The sequence below is a fragment of the Solanum verrucosum genome, unplaced genomic scaffold (genome assembly GCF_900185275.1).
Source record: "Solanum verrucosum unplaced genomic scaffold, falcon-dt-bn FXZP01000049.1, whole genome shotgun sequence".
Lineage (NCBI taxonomy): Eukaryota > Viridiplantae > Streptophyta > Magnoliopsida > Solanales > Solanaceae > Solanum > Solanum verrucosum.
Genome location: NW_026020221.1, coordinates 7,250,546 through 7,271,638, shown reverse-complemented (window position 1 = coordinate 7,271,638; position 21,093 = coordinate 7,250,546). Strand labels below are relative to the sequence as shown.

At 34.0% G+C, this 21,093-nt stretch overlaps 2 protein-coding genes across 2 annotated transcripts; both read right to left on the bottom strand.

Annotated features, from left to right (window-relative positions):
- Positions 1-3,316: 3,316 nt before the first annotated feature.
- On the bottom strand, positions 3,317-12,205 carry LOC125831571 (uncharacterized). Its single transcript, XM_049510729.1, has 2 exons — positions 11,690-12,205; positions 3,317-3,965 (listed from the first exon to the last, which is right to left on the bottom strand). The coding sequence occupies exons 1-2, from the start codon at positions 12,151-12,153 to the stop codon at positions 3,530-3,532; spliced, it is 900 nt and encodes a 299-aa protein (XP_049366686.1). The 5' UTR covers positions 12,154-12,205; the 3' UTR covers positions 3,317-3,529.
- Positions 12,206-13,065: 860 nt separating this feature from the next.
- LOC125831469 (B3 domain-containing protein At1g10455-like) lies at positions 13,066-13,599 on the bottom strand. The gene has a single exon (XM_049510651.1). It carries the CDS (start codon positions 13,597-13,599, stop codon positions 13,066-13,068), a length of 534 nt encoding a protein of 177 aa, XP_049366608.1.
- Between the last annotated feature and the right edge of the window lie 7,494 nt (positions 13,600-21,093).

Genomic DNA, 21,093 nt, shown 5'->3' with positions numbered 1-21,093 from the left:
ACAACCCTCTCTTGGCGTGGGAGGTGGGGTGGGGGTAGAAAGGTTTATGAATGATTTTTCACATCTTTGGGTAAGGACCCTATTAGTGGGAAGATTGAGTTATTGAAGGGATATGTCCTACTTTTTTTTTTATACTCGATATTGGATAACTATTTTAAATCTTTAATTAATAATAGTAATAGTAAAATATATTCATGTCATCATAGCCCTCGATCTTATTAATTAAAGGAGGTTATGTATTGTCAACCTCGCATTTAAAGCGAACCCATGTTTTGTATTACTACTCTATAGTCTCCACATAATGCCAATATGTTATAATGTTATTTAATGTACCTCTGCATACTGTACATTATACCTGTTTTAAATATATTTGTTTGTAGAATTATTATTCTATTTGTCTTGAATCATTTGCCACTTTTTATACCATTTTAAGAATATTAATTATACTATTTAAACATGAATTTTCAAATGTGATCGAAATATACATAATATATATACTGATTATGTATATACACTAAATATACATAATCTATACCGTTTGTATGTATTTTGTAAACTAATTGGTTGAAGTGTTTAGGGACATAGTTATTCCTACATTTAATCCTTCAGTTTTTAGTAAATTGAAATGTGTAGTTTTGATCCCTTTGCCTGATCATAATCACAAATTTATAGCATTATTACCGTTTCACCATTTGATTATTTATGTGTTACGTTAAGTCGGTATTGTTGCTCCATATTTAATGGTACTATACTTCTACAAATAGTCCATATAATACATTTACTACAAAAAAAAAGAGGGGACCAAAACCACATATTTCAATTAATTAAAGGTTAAATGTGTCGAGTCTATATCACATGGATCAGAATAATATTTTTATATATCAATAACGGGAGGTATCAAAATTCAAAAATGCACTATCCCTATATATTTTAAAAAATAATTAATTTATTGTTTTTTCAATTCAAGTTGACAGAAAATTGGAATTATGTTATAATCACAAACTTCAATAATTTGAACAAAAAATTTCACCTAGGGTTGAAATATTTTACATGCAACTTTTTAAAAATATTATTTATTTTATAAAAAATTGATAAATTTAAGTCAGACTATTTTTGGAATTTAAAGGAAATTTTTATGGTTGTTTTGTTGCTGTTTTTCTGACCTATTTACTTCCATTCTTTCCAGAGGAACAATTGCTCCAAATAAACCCTACTTTTTTTTTTCCTTTTAATATTTTTTATTTTTATTTTTCCTATTTTTGTTCTTTTGGTTTTGCAGTCCGTGAGTATTTGACTGTGAATTCAAATATTCATAAATTGGGTATCTGTCACAATATTTATTTATGTCACTTTGTAAGGGGAAGGATTAAATGTTAGCAAAAAATAGGAAAGGCTCTAATAAAGGTAAATTAAAATATGCTGAAATTTGAGTACTTATTACTATTGACTTTTTGTGTAAATGAAATTTAATTTTGACATTTGACAACCTCTTTATTATACAAAGATCACGTAATATGTAAGATCTGTGTACATTTTATTTTTTTCAGACTTCACTTATGAAATTATACTGATATGTTATTGTTATTTTTTTTTGTACAAAGAGCATAGGAGTAAGTTGCTAAGTTAGGATTGTTTCCAACATCCTTTTTCTGGGTTCAAAAATAGTTTGTCCATCTTCTATGATTTTGTTTGATCATTTTCAGACCCCAAATTTAGTATTATGGGACTGTCATAAAGCCATTGGCTCTAACAAGTTGAACATCTACTCTAGTCACCTCTCATCGTAGCGAAATTAGAAATTTCACTTAAAATATGTACAAGATTTAATATATACATCTTTTGATGTACGTAGCTCCGTCCTACCTTTTCAACATGCACTATTGACTATTGAAGCGATCACATACCACCTAGAGCTGTAGTCGAATGGTAGAGTGGTTGAGATCATTCTTCCTTTGATCAAAGATATCACATTCAAAGCCTAGGAATGAAAACCCTCTTGGTAAAGTGCACTTTACTCCCCTTTCGCGAGCCTATCAGACGCAAATCCAAATTAGTCAGGCCATAACATTTATAGAATAGTTCAGTTAATGGATTGAAGATCACTAAAATAAGTAATTATTTTTTTGAGATAGTCACATCATTATTAATTAATTGTGTGACCTTTACTTGTGTTATATTCCAAGAAGCAGGTAATAAGGGATTTGACAATACAATGACAGACAAATTGGGCTTTGTTTCTTGGGACAAACCTGTTTGGCTTTGACCCTTGTAATAGTAGTTGAATTTTGGGATTCAAGATTTTCAGTGAGATGAAATTGATTAATATTTCCTATAAAAAACTATACACATAAGCTAAATTTCTTGTGTCAAGTCTTTTTTGGGAAAAATTTCCTTTCAATTGATTTGTATAAAGCATGTATCAATGCAATATATGATGGCCACTATACTACTCTAGCTATAAAAAAATATCCTTTTTTGGTAATTATTGTGCACAGTAGATATATTTATTGATATTTAATTACTCTGGAGCTTTGAAAAAAAAAAAAAGTTGACATTTTTATAAAAGCAACCATTGGAAATCACATTATGTTACTGATGGCTGATGGGAAATATATGTCCCTTCTGTTCATTTGGAAGAGTTACTGACTGATATTGATCCAAGTGAAGTTAACTTTGGATATGATGACATGATCTAGTGAATTAAAAATTGTGGTTAGAAACTTTTTTTTTAATCCAACTTAAATGCATCTCAATTATTTTATCGGATACGTGTATTATCTTCCACCATCATAGGTGTCAATCCTATGGTTTGTTTTCAATCCTTTGTATGCATTCAATATCTGATGATATAGACTTGGAGAAACGCCACCAAGTGTTGAACTAGGTTGATCAATAACTTGTCGAATGCAAGACCCACACCCAATAACGGTGTCGCGATTTGAGGTTTGGCAACGTCCTGTCCAACAACGATGCCACGATTAGAGGATTTTTTGAATATCGAATGCAATTCTAATGCTAAGTGACATATCGGAAGGCGTAGACGGAAGCAGGTAGGCAGATGCCAGCGGACATGCGACCTAACAATAATAATAATATAAAATCGTTGCTTTGGAGGATTACTTTTTATTCAAATTTTAAATGAACTATGAATTAAAGGGTAGGTAGCACAAAACACATACAATGACTGGGAAAAAAAATATGTAAATAACATAACAAGTAGGATTAAATAATCACTTGAAAATCGAATTAAATTTACCGAGGATTCACGACGCAGAATAGTGAAATGCTTAAACTACATTCTATGCACTTCATCACATTGTTGGAAAATCAATGTTATAGCAGAATGTGAGAGAACTATAGCATGAACCGAAGCCAGAAAGATGGTCATTCTATTCGTTGCTAGTTAGTTAGCTACACTCGAAAAGAAGTACAACAACGCTAAACAGAGTCGGATTAATGCAACATCTTTGAAGAAAAGCCAACAACTCCTCAGTAGAAACATATGCTCTATGTAATAGCGCTTCGTTACCTACCTTTGAATGTTAAGCATGGCTTTAGCTTCCATTTGCTCTTCCATTAAATCCTCACTAGCATATTTGCTCAGAAGCTCCATCTTCTTATGTTCCACCACCATCCTCTCAATCTCTTTCTCGTCTGGTAATGGTACATGTACCACATATTCTTTTTCTCTGTCCTTCTCCTCCCTCTCCCTTTCCATCCTCTCCTCCTCTATCACATCCTCTTCCTCCTCAAACAATATCTTTGATCCCAAACCCACCTCTACTACCTCCCCACTTTTTACCGACTTCTTGGCTTCTCTCTTTATCTCTTCCATCTCCATCCATTCTTTCACAGCTGCAGCTCGCATCTTTTTCTCTGCTGGACCCTCCAACTTTACCAATATTCCGTCCTCTTCATCTCTGTACCCATAGTAGCTGGCATCAATCCTCTTGTATATATCATACCTACAGATTTTCAACAAACAAATCAATATAAGAATTGCCAAAATAAATACCAGGCAGAAGAAATCTAAAACGTATCCACACAAAAAACATTAAATTGACAAAGTAACATTTACAGCATTTCATACAAGAGTCCAACAAATCTTCTTTTAGCTACATTGCAGTTACAAGAAAACACATCTGATTTTCCCAAGCATGAAGAAAATATACTGACTTGCCATTTCTGAGATGACATCATACATGCATAAACAGCATAAAGCTACAAAATTTCTGATAAACTAAATTTTCATTCATACATAGAACTTCCAACCTGTTAATTCACAATCTATCCACATTCCACATATATTTAAAAAGTTCAAGTCATAAGACCACTTGCAACCTACTAACTGCAATCTGTACACATTATATCTTAAGAAAAAATCTGAACTTTCTTTTACTTGAATTACGTTTGTAATGACTATAAGAGTGTAAGTGCAAGAAGCAAGTCATAAAGTTGGTGACAAGGCTAGTGGGCAGGAAGAAGTGCTACTTGATAAGTAAGTGGTATAGCAGGACTAATATTGGATTCAATCTTTAAGTGGAAATGATATTCAGTGCAACAAATACCACTGCTTATGAACTTGAACTGAAATTTTATAAAGGGCAGCCCGATGCACTAAAGCTCGGGGAAGGACCGAACCATAAAGGTTTATTGTACACAGGCTTACCCTGCATTTTTGCAAGAGGTTGTTTCCGCGGCTTGAACACATGTTCTTGGTCACATGGCAACAACTTTACCAGTTACACTAAGGTTCCCCTTCCTGACCTGCTTATTTGATAACGGTAAGCAGGCTGGAAGAAATACCATCAGATGGGGTTGCTGTCAACTTTCTTGTTCTCTACTTCAGACATTGACAAAATGTGCTTCTTGGTGTACTAAATATGCATCTTCACTGAGCTTCAAGGCTTAAGCGAACCTTTGCCTTTAATCACACTGATTTTATGCTTATGTTATGTCATATCAAGCCATAAGCCCATAAATTTTGAGCTAATTGTAACATGGAAACAACATAGTTTTCTCACTTTGAAGCTACCAGTATTATCAAAGGCGAAAAGTGCAAAAAAGCTCTAAGGTCCGTGGGGGCTTTAAGCGCAAAGCGTAAATAAAGCGTGGGCTTTAATGAAAAAAGGCGCAAAGGGAGAAAAAAATACAAATATATATGTTTAGTCCAAGACTAATAATTATAAACATGAATGACACATTTATGACCAAAGAAATTGAAATTTTTTTATGATAAAGTGAAATATCAATTGTTTAGTGTCACTTCTTCATAAGAGGCTCATTGGCAAGGAAAAGTTTGCCTTAGAACCTTGATAAGGACACTGAAGCGCACATAAGGCGAGACGAAGCGCTCAACATGTTTTGAGCCTCGCTTCAGGGATTAAGCGCGCTTAAAGCGCGCCTTTGATAACACTGGAAGCTACTAAGAAGCTAACTGACAACAAACTTTGAGTTTCTGAAGACTTAGAGGGTGTTTAGATTGGTTTATTTCAAGCAGTTTTTGGCTTTTAAGCTCTTTTTTATTTTTGGAGGTGTTTGGGAAAGACAAGAAGTGCTTGATATTTGGCATTATTTTTCAAGCAATGTTGCATTTAAAGTATAATATGGTAAACCCCCCTCCTTGAAAAGTAGTGAAACCACACCCACACCAAAACCTTCAAGTAGCAGAGTACCATCCAGATACACCTTCCAAGGTGGCTGAACTTTGACAACCATCGCATTTTCAGCAGTAGGTAGTTCATCAGATAACTTCAGATTGATCAATACTAGATTCCAAAAGGAGGACATACTTGTCCTCTCACTTCCTTATGAGGCCATATCCAATCTCATGTTGAAATTGGAGACAGTGTCATCAAAGGCGAAACGCACAAAAAAGCTCTAAAGTCCATGGGGGCTTTAAGCGCAAATAAAGCACGGGCTTTAATGAAAAAAGGCGCAAAGGGAGAAAAGAATACAAATATATATGTTTAGTCCAAAACTAATAATTATAAACATGAATGACAAATATATGACCAAAGAAATTGATTTTTTTTTATGGTTAAGTGAAATATCAATTATTTAGTTTCACTTCTTCATAAAAGGCTCATTGGCAAGGAAAAGCTTGCCTTAGAACCTTGATGACGACACTGAAGCACACATAAAGCGAGGCGAAGCGCACAACACGTTTTGAGCCTCGCTTCAGGGATTAAGCGTGCTTAAAGCGCGCCTTTGATAACACTGATTGGAGATTCCACATTGTTAATCACTCACTAAAGCAGGTTTTAACATGAAAATCCCCATTAATCAGAATTTTTTTTGTTGAGAAATTGAGACATTTTAACTCATACTTGATGGGAAAAGAAAAAACTTGACTGAAATTGCTTTGACAATGAAATAAAGTCCTAGCTCATGGAATGTGATTTCATTAATGATGAAGTAGTAGACTTCTAGGTGAATTCTCCACCTTAACAAAGGAGAGCAGGGTTTGATCAAAGTTCAATTGAATCTAATTCATAAGGATCATCAGGGTAGTCAAAAGAGAAAGCGCAGAAAAGCGTAAGAATTCTGTCCTCTATTCTAAATGGGGGTATTATGGACATTTTCTATGTGTAGATGTCTATCACGCCCTTCGTAAAAAATAGGATTTCACTATTCCAAATTTTAATTTGGTTCTCTCTCATCGAATTAATTATGTCATATGTTCCCAACGCATTAAGGATTTTTTTTTCTCCAAGAAATATAATATTTTGATGGAGGGAAATTCTTTCATCTTTCCTGGCATGCCGCATACATTGGAAAAAACTTAAAGTAATAACAGCTCCTCTTTATCCATTTCATCAAGGTGCATGCTATACATCCATTGATAGTAGCTTCTCTTTTTTATTTATGTTCATGCATAACATAATAAATTTGAATCTTTCACTTTTATCCGCAAGTATTAAGATAAACTAAAATGGAAAAAGACATAAGTTACACCCCATAGTTGTCAAAAAAAGTCATTTATACACTGATACTTTATGGGTGACCTATTACCTCCATGTTCTTATTTTATGTGGTACCAACACCACCCCAATTGCCACATGGCAAAGGCAGTGGGTTTACCTTCAGTAAGGTGTGTGAATGGCATCTGGACCATGTTAAAAGAATTGTTTTGCCACATGTCAACAACTGATTGCCTTATCTTTTCTTTTCCCTTAAATACAAAAGTCATATTTAATTAGAAACTTCATGGTAAATTTATATCTTTGTTCTACACCATAATCACACTTTTCTCTAACACTAATGTGAAATGCTGGAACCATTGCCACCCACCATTTCAGTAACAGACCACCACAACTATCAAATTAATTTCACTAATAACCCTTTTCTTAGAATCAAGTATGAATAACTAATAATCCTTCTGATGATAGAATTGAAATTTCTGTAGATGTTATGCAAAATGAGACATAGTTGACTATTATATTTGATGCAAGATGGTAAATGTTTCTTTAAAATTCGAGAAAATAATATTGAGAACTGGTATTCTAAAAACAAAGCATCATTAGGCCTAAAAGTACAACTAGAAAAAATAATATTTACAAATCAAAATACTCTCTGTGAGACACCCATTAGAACTTGGTTATAATCTCTTCTTCACAGAGAATGCCAATTCATATATGAATATAAGACTTTGTCTGGCAGAGTTCTTGGGGTTTCAATTTGTTTATTGAAATCGGAGATGGAGATTTGCCGGCAGTGACTTTTCCAGCAAGGCAATGATGGAGAGGAATAGAGTAGAATTAAAAGGTAGGAAAAGAAGAAAAGATAATGTAGAAAAACCATGTGGCTGCGCATGTAAAACAGTGCTTGACTTGAATCTGGTTGTGCCGTTTTTGGGGGTAAGTAATTCATCTTGAAAAAGAATAGGGAGGTAGGTAGTAGGTCACCCGTAAAGTATCAAGTATTAGTGTGTAAATGAATTTTTTGGACAACTACAGGGTGTTACTTATGTCTTTTCCCAACTAAATTAATGGATGTTGTATAGCATACACCTAAATGAAAAAAGAATAGAGGGGGTCATAGTTGCTTAGTTTTTCATGTACGGAGTGGTACAAAAAGTAACTTTTTTTCTCCATCAGATTATGTTATCAATGCAATTGGAAAATAGGATAAAATTAATTTTGATGAGAGAACAAAATTCAAATTTGAAACTGCGAATTTCACAAAAGGTATATTAGATATTTTTTACACGTAAGAAATGTCCATAATACCCCCATTCAAGCCATTTTGGTGTGGTTGCAATAAATCACAAAGCATAATTATGTCGGTATGAAAAGTGATTTCATATATACATTTTTTGAATCAGGTGATTTCATATATACATAGATAATGTGTATACAGGTTGCCCGAGTTTTGCATTGCAGGGTAGGGGCCCTCTCTACTGCCTACGTGGGTTTACCTCTAGGGGTCTCGATCAAAGATCAAGGCATTTGGAATCCAACCATTCAGAGGGTAGAGAAGAGGCTGGCAAGGTGGAAGAAGAGGTATTTGTCAAAAGGAGGGAAGGAAGTGTTTATTAAGAGCACTTTATCAAGTATTCCTACATATTGCATGTCCCTATACAATGCACCTACTCTTGTTATAGGAAAGTTGAAAAGATTACAAAGAAACTTTATTTGGGATGCGGCGGATGAGGCAAGGAAGTTCCACTTAGTTCAATAGGAGACCATGACAACTCCTAAATGGTGGGGAGGGATTGGGGTTAAAAAGTTGAAGGTTGTGGAGATTTGGGACAAAGGGAAAAGTTTTATGGAGAAGAGTGATAACAGATAATATGGAGTAATGAAAGGGGGTGGAAAACTAATGCGACCACTGTCTTTCGGGTGTGGTGTGTGGAGAAACACAATGAAGGGGTGGTAAGCCTTTAATGAAAACATTGCTTTTAAAGTTGGGATTGGGAATAGAGTTAGTTTTTGTGGGCAAAATAGGTGAGGAGTTTGGCGCTAACAGATGATTTCCCGGTTTTGTATAGGACCTTGACAAGAGGAATTGTCTATACAGCGAGCTAGAGGTACGCAAAGGGATGGGACTTTTCGGGATTTGAGGTTCAGGAGGGGAATTTCCAAGATAAGATTGGGAGGTGACCGAGCTTCAGAGACTGCTAACTTTACTTCACAAGCATTGCGAGCCAGTTGACAAACCCAATGCTTTGAGTTGGGATTTGGAAAATAACAAAGGTTTCTCTGTTAAGTCCTTCTATGAGAAGCTTTTGGGTAGGGTAGAGGACAGTTTTCCATATGATTCGGTCTGGGCACCTTAAGGTGCCAAGGAAGGGGTGTTTCTTCACCTGATTGGCAACTAGAGAGGTGTTGCTGTTGGTGTAGAATCTTAGAAAAGAAGGTTGTTTGCATAAGTTGGCGTTTCCTGTGTAAGGAGGCAGGTGAGGACGTAGATCATATTTTGATACATTGCAAACTAGTCATGAGGATATTGTGGATCTTTAAATGGTTTGGTGTTTCTTGGGAAATGCCAAAGTTCATGAAGGCGTTGATGATCAACGGGAAGAGTGAAGCTAGCTAGGGGAAGAAGGCGCAAAACTTTTTTTGTGGATCATTTAGAAAGAGAGAAATATGAGTTTTTGAAGGGGAGGTCCTATCCCTTATTTTCTTTTAGTGCACCCATGTAGTTCTAATTTTTATAGAGGATTGAGAGTCTTTCGGAGAGAACCACATTTTTCAGGTTTCTCTTTTTTGGTATACCTCTTGTCTACGGCCATTATGGCCTTGTCATTATCAATGAAATCTTTTACTAGATCAACAAACATGCGTGCATATAACATGTATAATCATATATATTATACATGCATATTATACACCTATAGGTACATATATACACACACATGTATATACATACTATACATGTTGGGTTTTGCTGACCTATAACATTGCTGAAGTAGGTTAACAATGTACCCATTTTTTATTTCTCTTAAATATCCTTACTAATCTTATTTGTAATGGGGATTTTTCCATATTTTACCCCCAAAAAGTTAAAAGACAACCAATCCTTTCTTGTCATCTCCCCCCCCCCCCCCCCCAAACCCCACCCCCCACTCTCTTTCCCTTCAGAAGTACCTCCCAGATCCAATGAAGCTCCGATCATGTCTTCAACAAGTAATTTCGGACCAAGGAAATATTGCCTTTCCCATACTTATAGACATCTGTTTCCAGAAGGTAGAAATTGTAGTAGCTTGAAAAATCAATTCTTGATTTTTGTTTTTTAGGATACAGCCCACCAGTTGAACATGATAATTTCTAATGGTATTCTATAATACACTATACCCGAAGGATCATGAATGACTTTCCAAGTTCTCTGAGCAACATATCCTTATCCAAGACATGTTCAATAGTTTTATCCTTACTATATTATTTTGTATTCTAAAGAGAACCTATTGAAAACCATAGAACATCAGTTTTTTTCTCTCAAAAAAAAAACCCATAGAACATCAGTTTATCATTGCTTCCCCTTTCTCTCATTTTCTCTATTTCCTCCCAAACAAAGACCATACTTGAAGTAACTGGGAAAATTTAAGGAATAGAGAATGCAATTGAAGCAATCTAGGTTGAGTTTTTTGTAATAGTGGACGCTAGCTTTAATGTTTTTTTTTTTTGAAACTGAACGCTAGCTTTAATGTTATTGCTTAGTTACAATTGGGAAAAAAATAATTTATTAGAAATCTGTCAAAACACTGTTGTCAAACATATCAATGACATTAATAAACTTATCAACCAAAGTAAATAAATAAATAAGCAATTTTAGGCTAAGCACCATCTCTTATTTAAATCTGTTGAGCAAATACATGTTTGTGATGGGAAACCAAAAACCATTGTAAACCAATCATTGGTAGTGCTTAGTCTTTCACTAATCTATTTGTATGAACCAAAGAACCATCTCCAGACTATCCTATTTATTTATCTAATTTCATGTGTGTGCTCCAGTCACTGACGAAGACAAACAACAACATATCACCCTATTGCAACCAATGAAGAATAACAATGTCTCTTTAATTTAGGATCATGTCTCCTTTTCACTGCCTTCCAATCTCCCTTAACTGTTAGAAGGTCTAGGTGGATTTCCTTGATAGCTAAGTCGATACTCAAAATCCAGCACTATATGTAAGCATTTCCGTTAGTTATGAACTTTCTTCAGTTGAGTAGTATTTTATCCCTTATTTCTTTATGGTGCAAGATTCCTTTATGCATAGAAGGTTGGGTGTTACAAAATCTCTTTTTTCGTAGGTTTTTTGCTTTTTTTTGTATACTTCTCGTTTATGAGCATGCTTTTTAGATTAATAAAATTTATTACTTTATCAAAAAAAAATGTAAGCTTTTCAACGAGCTTGTATTTCATCAAATAAAAATACAGGTATGTATCTGCTTCTTCTTCTTCTATCGATGTAATCCCTAAATATTAGTAGAGACAGAATTCAAAGCCCAGCTCTCTAGTGATTACTCTTTTAGGTTCGTTTGTATCACAAACACAAATTAATAATTTTTAATACATTCCTATCAAGTTTTTCTACTAATTCTGGAAAAGCTACTAGTGATATATAACATAACATCATACTTAACAAGCATAAATAATGATATATATATAAACCAGACAACATACTCAAGCATGAATGAGGTCAAAATCAGTCAATCAGCAATGTATATAAGTAACTAAAACATACCTAGTTCTTCTTTTTCGCAATTCAGGAGGTTTCTCAAACAGCTCCCTAACACCAGGCAACTTTTTAGCAGCACCAAAATACCTGTACCCAGGACCACGTCCACCCGGATTCGGTACATCAACAATATTTCCATCCAAATCCGTCATCTTCGCTGAATACTTGGTATAATTCGGTCCGCCAAGTTCAATAATTCTCCTCTCCCAATGAACTTTCTCTCTAATTAACTTATTAATCTCATCATTCAGGTCTCTCAATCGGTGTTCCCCAAGTCCTTCATTTTGAATCTCAGTTACTTTTCGACCGATTTCTCTCATGATTTGCTGCCTCCATTTATCCGCTTCAGCTAAATCACGGCACTCAGAGGCTAAATAAGGTCGGCGTTCTTTGGGTTTCTTCTTTTCTTCCTCTTTCATTGTGATGAACCTGTTTAACATTGATTGAGCTTTCTCCTCGTTACGCGCCATGGCTGGTTCTGTGGAGAATTGAGAAGATGTTAAACCCTAGAGAAGATGATGATGAAGAAGATGTTTCAGTTGAGAATTTGGGGGAAAAGATCATAAGCCCTAAAGGTTAGAGCAATATATACAGTGTGTATTGAAACGGCATCGTTTAAATCTCAGGGATTTTTTATTTTTTTTTAATAACCACAGTGAATTAAATTTCACCGAATGTTCCTATCACCTTCCACCAACAATAGCTACATGAAAATTAATATCCGTTATTCACGATTTGGGTAAAAAACGATCCAAATCAATTAACTCTTGTTTGATCATAAATTTTTGAAATCTAATCATGACCAAACATATATCTAAAGATAAATTTTCAAAAGTTATCGTCAAAATTTATATCCAAATGCTAGTTAAGCCACATACATTCTTCTAAAACTTGAGACTTGTTGTGTTGCAACTATAATCTTCAGTTCTAGTAAATCATGAAATTAGTAAGTGATCATCTATTAGCGTATGCTTATATTTTTTTAAATACTAACAACAGTGAGTACAAGCACTCTGATAACTCTAGAGTAACAAAACTATTGTTTGACGTATTAAAATAGCTAAACTTTATCCATTTTTAACGATAATTATAAAGATTAAACTTTACATACTATAACTATTGCACACACAACTTAGGTATATATAAGCAATAGAAGAGTTCTTGAATTTAAATTTGCTTGGCAGAAAATAAATGTTCTGATGTTAAACTTTGTTAAATATACTCACTTCTTAATTTGCCCCAAATGATCATGCACAACTCCAACAGTACTCAATGACAATTAAATGAAGAGTAATTCTAATAAAAATATTATTCAATTGAGCTATTACAATTATATGAAAGAGTAATACTAATAAAAAAAGATTGGTATATTATATTTGGTCCTAAATTTTTGAGTGCGAATTCTGAGAAAGTAATTTAAACATTATACTTGAAGATCTAGGATCCCAATATAACCCAACTTCATCACCAACATTCAATCCGCGATCATTAAACAATCTCATGCACGATAGAGAATAGCCATTGTACAACTTCCTAAAGCAAATACTTTCACCTTCATACTTTTTAGGGTCATTCTCCTCAGTTATATCCCACATATTAACACACACCTCGTACCCGTTCGTCAAACTTTTGGCCATGTCCAACTTCCAGTATCTAAGAATGTACTCAAACATTTCGAGAAATGGAATCACCAACTTTCCTAAAATGACCTCGTTATGGGTAATCTTTTTCTTAATTTGCCACGGATCTTCCAGATCGATTATTGGGGCAGAGTATATGTCTCTTATCTCCACTATTTCTCGAGTCACTACCCATGATGTGTTGTTAACTTGACATGCTTCTTCTTCAGCTTTCGATGAGATGAATTCATGAAAGAATGTCTTCTTAATGCTAGTCAAAAACTTATGATCAGCCATTGAAGAAACTATCTGAAGAATACAATTCCCCCAAAAATTTAATATATTAAAAATAGGTAGTAACATCTCTATTTATAAGGGTGCAAGACCTACTTTGAATAGAAATTGGAAACCTATTTCCTAATCCTAAACAAATTAGGATTTAATTTCTTTTCCAACTATGAGTAGGAGAGAGAAAATTATTATTATTATTTGAACAAATTAATTTACGTGGTTTCTATTTTATAGGCTGAACTACTCAAAACAGACGCGTTCTTCAATTTGATGAGAAATTTGGTCTAAATAACATTTGTTTTAAAAAAAAAATATTATTTAAGCAAAAATAGAAATTAACGGATGCGTTGGCATTTTTTGTAACCCCTTTATCGCAAAACTAATAATTTTTCTTATGTTAAAAGTATTTAGCAGTTTTAGATGTAACAAAAAAAAATCGTGTTTACTTTTTCTTTTGTTTTTGTTGTTGTGGATAGGAGAATGAGAAATATGGAGGAATCAAATTAACTGCCATATTGTGATAGCTAGCCAACCGAGTTACGAAGATCCCCAAAATCATGTTTACCTTTTGCTCAACCCGTGCGTGAGATAATATGAACTAGAGATGTGTATATAATTAGTTGAATCAGTATTTATTATAGACATAATACATAAATGTGTCTTTTAACTTGACATATTCAAATTTATAGACATATTTAGCACGTTTTAATAGCAATTTTGTGTCGTTCTGTTGAACCTTTAATCTGCAACATATACTTCATTGTACTTTGTTCCCCCGGTGTCAATGAAATATCTCACAATGTGAATGAAAAAAGACGCAAATAGAGAAAAATACAAATATTTATCATAACTTGGTTCTTCTATACTATTGTACACACAATCTTAGGTATAAGCAGTAACTTGCTTAGTAGAAAAAATATAGGATGAATTGACAGTCAACAGGATTTTCTGTTTGGTTACTAAAATTACAAATTTAGATCAGCAAAATCGAGATGTGAAGACTATCGGTAAAAATAGCAGAAGAAACATACAAACTGAGAAAGAAATGTGCTTGTTGTAAGACCTTTCAATTACAAACTTGAAGAATCATCGTACTTCATACTGAAAAGATCCCAATTTCAGAATCAAATCTTCAGCTATTACAATCAATACGAAACAAATTCTTGAATCATTTACAGAATTTGAACATAAAACTTGAAGATATCTCAATTTCTACAAAGCCCCTAATCAATCAATCAATTTCTTGAATCACCAGCCTTAGAAAACAAACGTTGAATTCCAATACAGCCCAATTTTATCACCTATAACCAATACGCGATCTCGATAGATGATAGTCATCATCAGGCAGCTTCCTAACAGTAAATCTTCCACATCCATACTTCCTAGGGACATTGTTCTCCGTGTCATCCCACAACTTAACACGCACCTCGTTCTCGTTCACAAAACTTCTTGCTATCTCCAAATCCATGTATGGCTAATGGTACTCCTGATGTAGTATATGTTATTCGGATTGAATATCCTGGCAGAGCCTGTCTCTATTAGCTTTCGAGTAATAATTCGTGGTGTGTTGTTAGCTTCTTCTTCAGCTTTTGATGGCATGAAATCGAACATTGTGGTGACATTGCCTGTCTCTAATACGTCTCGAGTCCTTTTCCGTGGTGTGTTGTTAGCTTCTTCTTCAGCTTTTGATCAAATGAAATTGAAAAAGAATGTCTTCTTCTTCTTCAAAGGAATCAATCGCTGCCGTTGTTGATTAGCCATTTCACGATCAAGAATTCGAAATTTCGGAGAGAATTTTAGCGGGAAACAGAGACAATTTTTTTTTTCTCAAATAGAAATTAAAACTGATTTCTCAATTTTAGGCCTAGTGTCCTATATATAAGTCTGATTAGCCCATAACTGCACCGTTACGTGTGGGGGATTAAGATTTCTTGATCATTAAGAAAATTAATAGAATAGATCTTTTTTTTATTTTATATATTTCTTCTATGTAAAAATGAAGATCTATCGTTAAAAGGATTTAAAATTTTTAAAATTGTGATCAAGTGATGTAGAAAACCAATTCTTCCCTAGGTAGGGGTAATGTGTTCACTGGGTCATTACGAATAGTCCCAAAAAATTGAGGTCAAAATAATCCACTCAGTGATATTTCAAAAAATTCATGAACTAATACACATGAAAAATTGAGAAAATTTTGAATTCCTGTTACGTGACCCATAAGCAAAAAAAGTGATGTAGATCGTTTAGAGGCTATGGGTATCGTTCACTAGATCATTATGGATGATCCCGAAAAATCCGCCAAGTGATGTTTCTAGAAATTCATAACCATGAAAAATTGAGAAAATTTTAAATTCATGTGTTCGTGACTCCTAAACGCTAAAAAAGTGGTGTCAATATGTTGTTTGTACTACAAGAAAAACTGCCTATAAGGAAGGGAAATCTCGTCCCTAAATGTCTATATCTGGATGGCCAATTACGACGGTAAAATGTTGGTCGCCACCTGTCCCAATAGGCTTCTTCGCTAAAGGTTAATTGCGACGGGTTGCTATAGCTGGTCGCTAAATGTTATTAGAGACGACATTTTATACGGTCGCTAATGTACTTCTAGAGACCGTGAATCCTGTCCCAATTAGGCAATTTTCATATTTGAGAAGTAGCTATCCGCGACCATTATATTTTGTGCGATGAGTAACTATCTGGTCCTAAATAACTATATCGCGACAACTGAAAACCTCGTCCTAGATTAATCTTTAGAGACTAGAAATTGCCTTGTCCTAGATTAACCTTTAGAGATGAGGAACTTTCTCGTCCTAGATTAACCTTTAGAGATGAGGAACTTTCTCGTCCTCTAATTTTCCACCAACAGTACATACTGGTTTCATCACTAAATATAATATTTCTACTGATAAAAAATTCTATACAAAAGGATTATAGATATAATTTGAATATTTGCTCAAAAAAACTTTATCAATTAACATCCCAAGCTAGAGTATGTTATCATGTTTTACATAACGTCATTAGCAAAATAATAGTCAACTTGTGCATCTTCTAAACTTTAATCTTGACTTGCAACTTCAATTTTCAAAAACCTGTAAGAACAAAATTTTGCAAAGATGATAAATACATATTATTATATAATAATATTATTATACACTAGAATTAGTTAAAGTGCTCACCGCAAAAGAAGTGTAAAATTCATCAATTCAACAGAAACATCAACAAGCTCCTCCACTAACAAGAGAAAATTAGTAAAAAGGCTTTCAGATGCAGTAACCACGCCATGGATTTTTCATATCGAACTACAAGAAGCACTTGGTTGAAACCGCAATAACAACTAACCAAAAATGCAGTTGAAACTACAAATTCCCGTTTGCCAGAAACATGTCTGCAAAGGTCACATAGATTTGTTTTGCTCATGGATTTTTCTTGTTCTGCAAAGGTGAGAGCAGGTCTGTGCAATTGCTATTTTAATGTTTCAGGGAGTTTTCACAAGCTTCTGGATTCATTGATAACTTGACTAAAAGCTCAACATATTTTTGTGGGTCGATGGTGGTATCAATATATTACCTCAAAATAGAGGTGTTACAAGTGTGAAATTAAATAAGCTATCTCTGTAGTATTAAAACAAGCTGCTGGCAAATTGACAGTTGTTAAAGAAGCATTGATAGCTGATCGGGGCTGAAGCTATTTGCTAAAGATGATGGTTAAGCTGCTGAAAAATTTGGAGTTGCCAATTTTGGATGGGGCAATGATGGTAAAGTTGGTAGGAAGACATCAACGAACATACTATCAATCTGAACTAACTTTAGGAAGTGAGGAAAATCTAAATTTCGAAGAGTTGAATTATTGTTTTGTGAGTCGTCTAGTAACTTCAACAAGAGGTGATGATTGCCAGGTAATTAAAAAATAAATGGAGAAGGGCGAGGTAACAACTAGACAGTAGCCTAAGATGTTCTAAAGCTGAATAAAGATTGATATCAGTTCTGATGATACTTATATGCTTCACTACTTAAGTTGTACCAAAACTTACAGAATCGTCAATAAATAAGCTTTGTGTGTGACAAGCATTCTATGTTCAGATAGTTTGAAGTAGATGTAGTTGTTATCGTGTACTATATTCGGAATGTGCTATTATAGGCCGTGTGATAATGAATTTAGCTTCGTAGTATGAAGTTCTGTCATGGTAAAGGTATTCTAAGCATATTAATAATCAACATCTTTCTTGGCTATGTGCCATGACTACTAGGATTCGATGGGTGATGGAGGATATGAGACATCACACAACTCTTTGGTTGAGGAACACCAGTTCTCATCACCATAAATTGTGGAAAAACATCCTGCAGCTCTAAGACTTCAGCGACAGTGCTACACAAACAAGATGGCGGAAGAATTAATTTTTATCAGCTTTTGTGGTCACAAATGCCTGGAGATAACTCCTTGAGGATAATTTTCTACAACATATAAAAAATTATCCAGCGAGGGAAATGGTTATAGAGAGTAGATATTTAGGAGATATTATGGATGGGTACATTGGAATCTGATGATTAGAAGAACCTACAAGTTTGAGATGCATACAAATTCCAACTAAAATGATCTACAAGAAGAAGAAAACATGTGCTAGCTAGCACTCATCGACTTGGGATTGTATTCATTTACTTATCAATTATTTCAGACAAAGAAGATAATGAACAAAGGAAGTCTAGTTTCATGTAACTGTGCAGAAAAGTGTGGAAAAATAAATAAAGAAGAAGATGTCCAACATTGACAAAAGTCTAGTGAACTTATGGTTCCTCTATTAAGAAATTGATGTTTGTTAAATTGCAAGTACAAGAAACGATAACAAAATATCCGATAGTTATGCAGAGAAGTGTGTAAAAATACAACACAAACAAAATGTGCAGCAGTGGAAAGAAGTCTTGTTAACTAATTGTTCCTCTGTTAAGCAATTGATTCTTGTAAAATTACAAAAGCAAGAAACATAAACAACAACATGCCTAGCAGCTATGCAATTAAGCATATTTAAAGTAGAGCATGAAGAGTATGTGAAGCAGTGACTATAGACGGTTGAAGTTGAGCAACTTCTAAAGTGACTATACACAAATCAACAAAATATATTAAAAATTGGAGTATAATATTACTTACTTGATAAGAAAAAACGAAACAGTGGTTCTTCAGTTTAAACAAATATGTCATATGCGAGATATGTGATTTTTGAGCAGTGAAGAATTCTTGCCTTTTTCTTCTTTTTTTCTATCTCGATTTCTATGATAGACAAGCGATCATTAAAAAAATTATTTTCCTCTCAAGTTGAACGTAGAGTGGATAGTAATTCAGCCTTTGAACGTAGAGCGGATAGTATTTTAGACTTGGATGGAAGTTAAGAACCACGACAAAAGGGCCAAGTGCCCACACTACATTTGTTACCTCAACAACTACCCACATGTGATCCACTTTTTGTTGCTTAATACCACTCCACGATTATACTCCCAATGAACTCATATTACAATCACGAATTGAGTTATCTCTCTCGTTTGGCTTAATTAGATAACAAATCTCCAGTTGATTTATATACCTTCTATCTTATTCTCAATATTGCAATAAAATCTAAGTGTGATCTCAGTCTCTATAAATTGGTGTCACTTTCAGGGAACAACAGACTACATGTACTTTTCATTCTTTACACTAGCTCACATATTTGATCAAATAATTGTGACATATTGCATATACAGGGTATTTATTAAATTATATTTTGGCAAGGCGTAAGAGGCATATCTTTTTTCTACAGTATGCTACTTATAATGGTTTTCTTAAAATACTAAATTGTTATGCCTTCTATGACAATTGATTCAACTAGATGTTTGCATCTGAATAAATGATATTCGTTACTTTATTGAGGATTATTTGATATTAAAGCCAATATATTCTATGGAATTCCAATAGTCAAATATACACAGGTTTCTAATCTACAATTCAATGAATAAAGTTTTGGCTACAAACTAGAATATACTTTAAAAAAAAAGAGTATTAACTCAGAATCCCAACTCAATAATCTTTGGCTAATTATACACATACAGAAAACAATCAGGTAGTGAAGAAGAATATAAAGAGATATTTGAACAAAACAAATACAAAAGGAAATCAAGAAAAGAACAAAATTCAATGTTGCTGAGGAGGCATACCTAAGAACCGATTAAATATATATTAACTCGCAGAAGAGGGTCGAACTTGATGACCTACAATATGTGCTTTCTCTATTTTGAGAATGTGCAGATGAAAACTGAAAGTATTGAACAAGAAAGGTTCCAACTCAGTTTTCCTCATTCATGACAGCCACACCAGAACCGTCGGCAGAATGGTACGTCGACAGGAAAAATGCACTTTGATTCTTCTGCAGGAATCTAGAAGGAAGGAAGATAAGTTAGATTATTGTGAATTACAATTTGAAGAGTTGATGCATCGATATGTGATGAAGTCAATTTAGGGCTACATTGTATTGAAAAATATGAAGCAACTTAATTAAGTGTTTTCTATTGCCAAAATAGAGGTTTTTTTTTTTTTTTTTAAAAAAAGAGTTCTAATTATTTGGGTAAATTTTTGGTGCCTGATGAGTTTTTGTGAAAATTAAAAATGCACTTTTTCCCGCTTCTCACCACATTTTGATTTTGGGACCAGTTAGAACTTTCTTTAGGGACTAGATTTTGTACCTTCACAATAACATATAGAATTAGGGACGAGAATATAATCTCGTCCTAATACATGTACTTTTTGAGACGAGATTATTAACTCGTCCCTAAAATGTTGGTCTTAAATAACAGTTTTTCTTGTAGTCGCACGGTTGTTGTGAACCGAGTTGGATATGTAAGGGTCTATGGATTAGAATTGGTGGAGACTAGTTTAGTTGGTATTATTGGGGAGAGTAAAACATTGGAGTGTTTTATTTGGAATCCAAATCCAATTAGCATTTGGTTAAAAGGGCAAATGAGTTGGAAATAAGGGTTTATAAAAATTGAAGAAAAATGTAAGTTAGCTTCTCATCCCAATTCTCATCTCTATCTTATTTACTTGTTATTTCAATATTTTCATTGTAATTCATTTTTTTGAGTATTGCAATTACGATTCTAAAGTTGTAATCGCATTCCAATTCTCTTATTAATACAGTAAGGAATTTGAGTTTGTTACGTTGGTGCTTTCATTGACCGTATTCTAACAATGCGATGTTTCTACCTAGATTCAGCGGCAATGGCAACCCAGAGAGCTAGATTTTTCGGGCCGAGTTGTACTTTGAGGTGACAAATGGTTGGATTGGATCGGATTTGGATGGACTGAATACAGATTGTGCAAAAATGGTTTGAATTACAATCCACCCAAATAGAATATGGGTAAATATGGGTTTGGTCAAATATGGTTTGGGGTAAAATGGTTCTAACCCATTTAAAAAAATCTGTTTTTCAAAAAAAAAATTACCCCCTCCCCGGGCACCCCCCCCCCCCCCCCCCACCT

Excerpts from the sequence above, each read along its gene's own strand:
- LOC125831469 (XM_049510651.1), bottom strand. The coding sequence starts at position 13,599 with ATGGCTGATCATAAGTTTTTGACTAGCATTAAGAAGACATTCTTTCAT.
- LOC125831571 (XM_049510729.1), bottom strand. The coding sequence starts at position 12,153 with ATGGCGCGTAACGAGGAGAAAGCTCAATCAATGTTAAACAGGTTCATC. Across the intron at positions 3,966-11,689 it reads TTGCGAAAAAGAAGAACTAG|GTATGATATATACAAGAGGA; the intron begins GTATGTTTTAGT and ends GAAAATCTGTAG.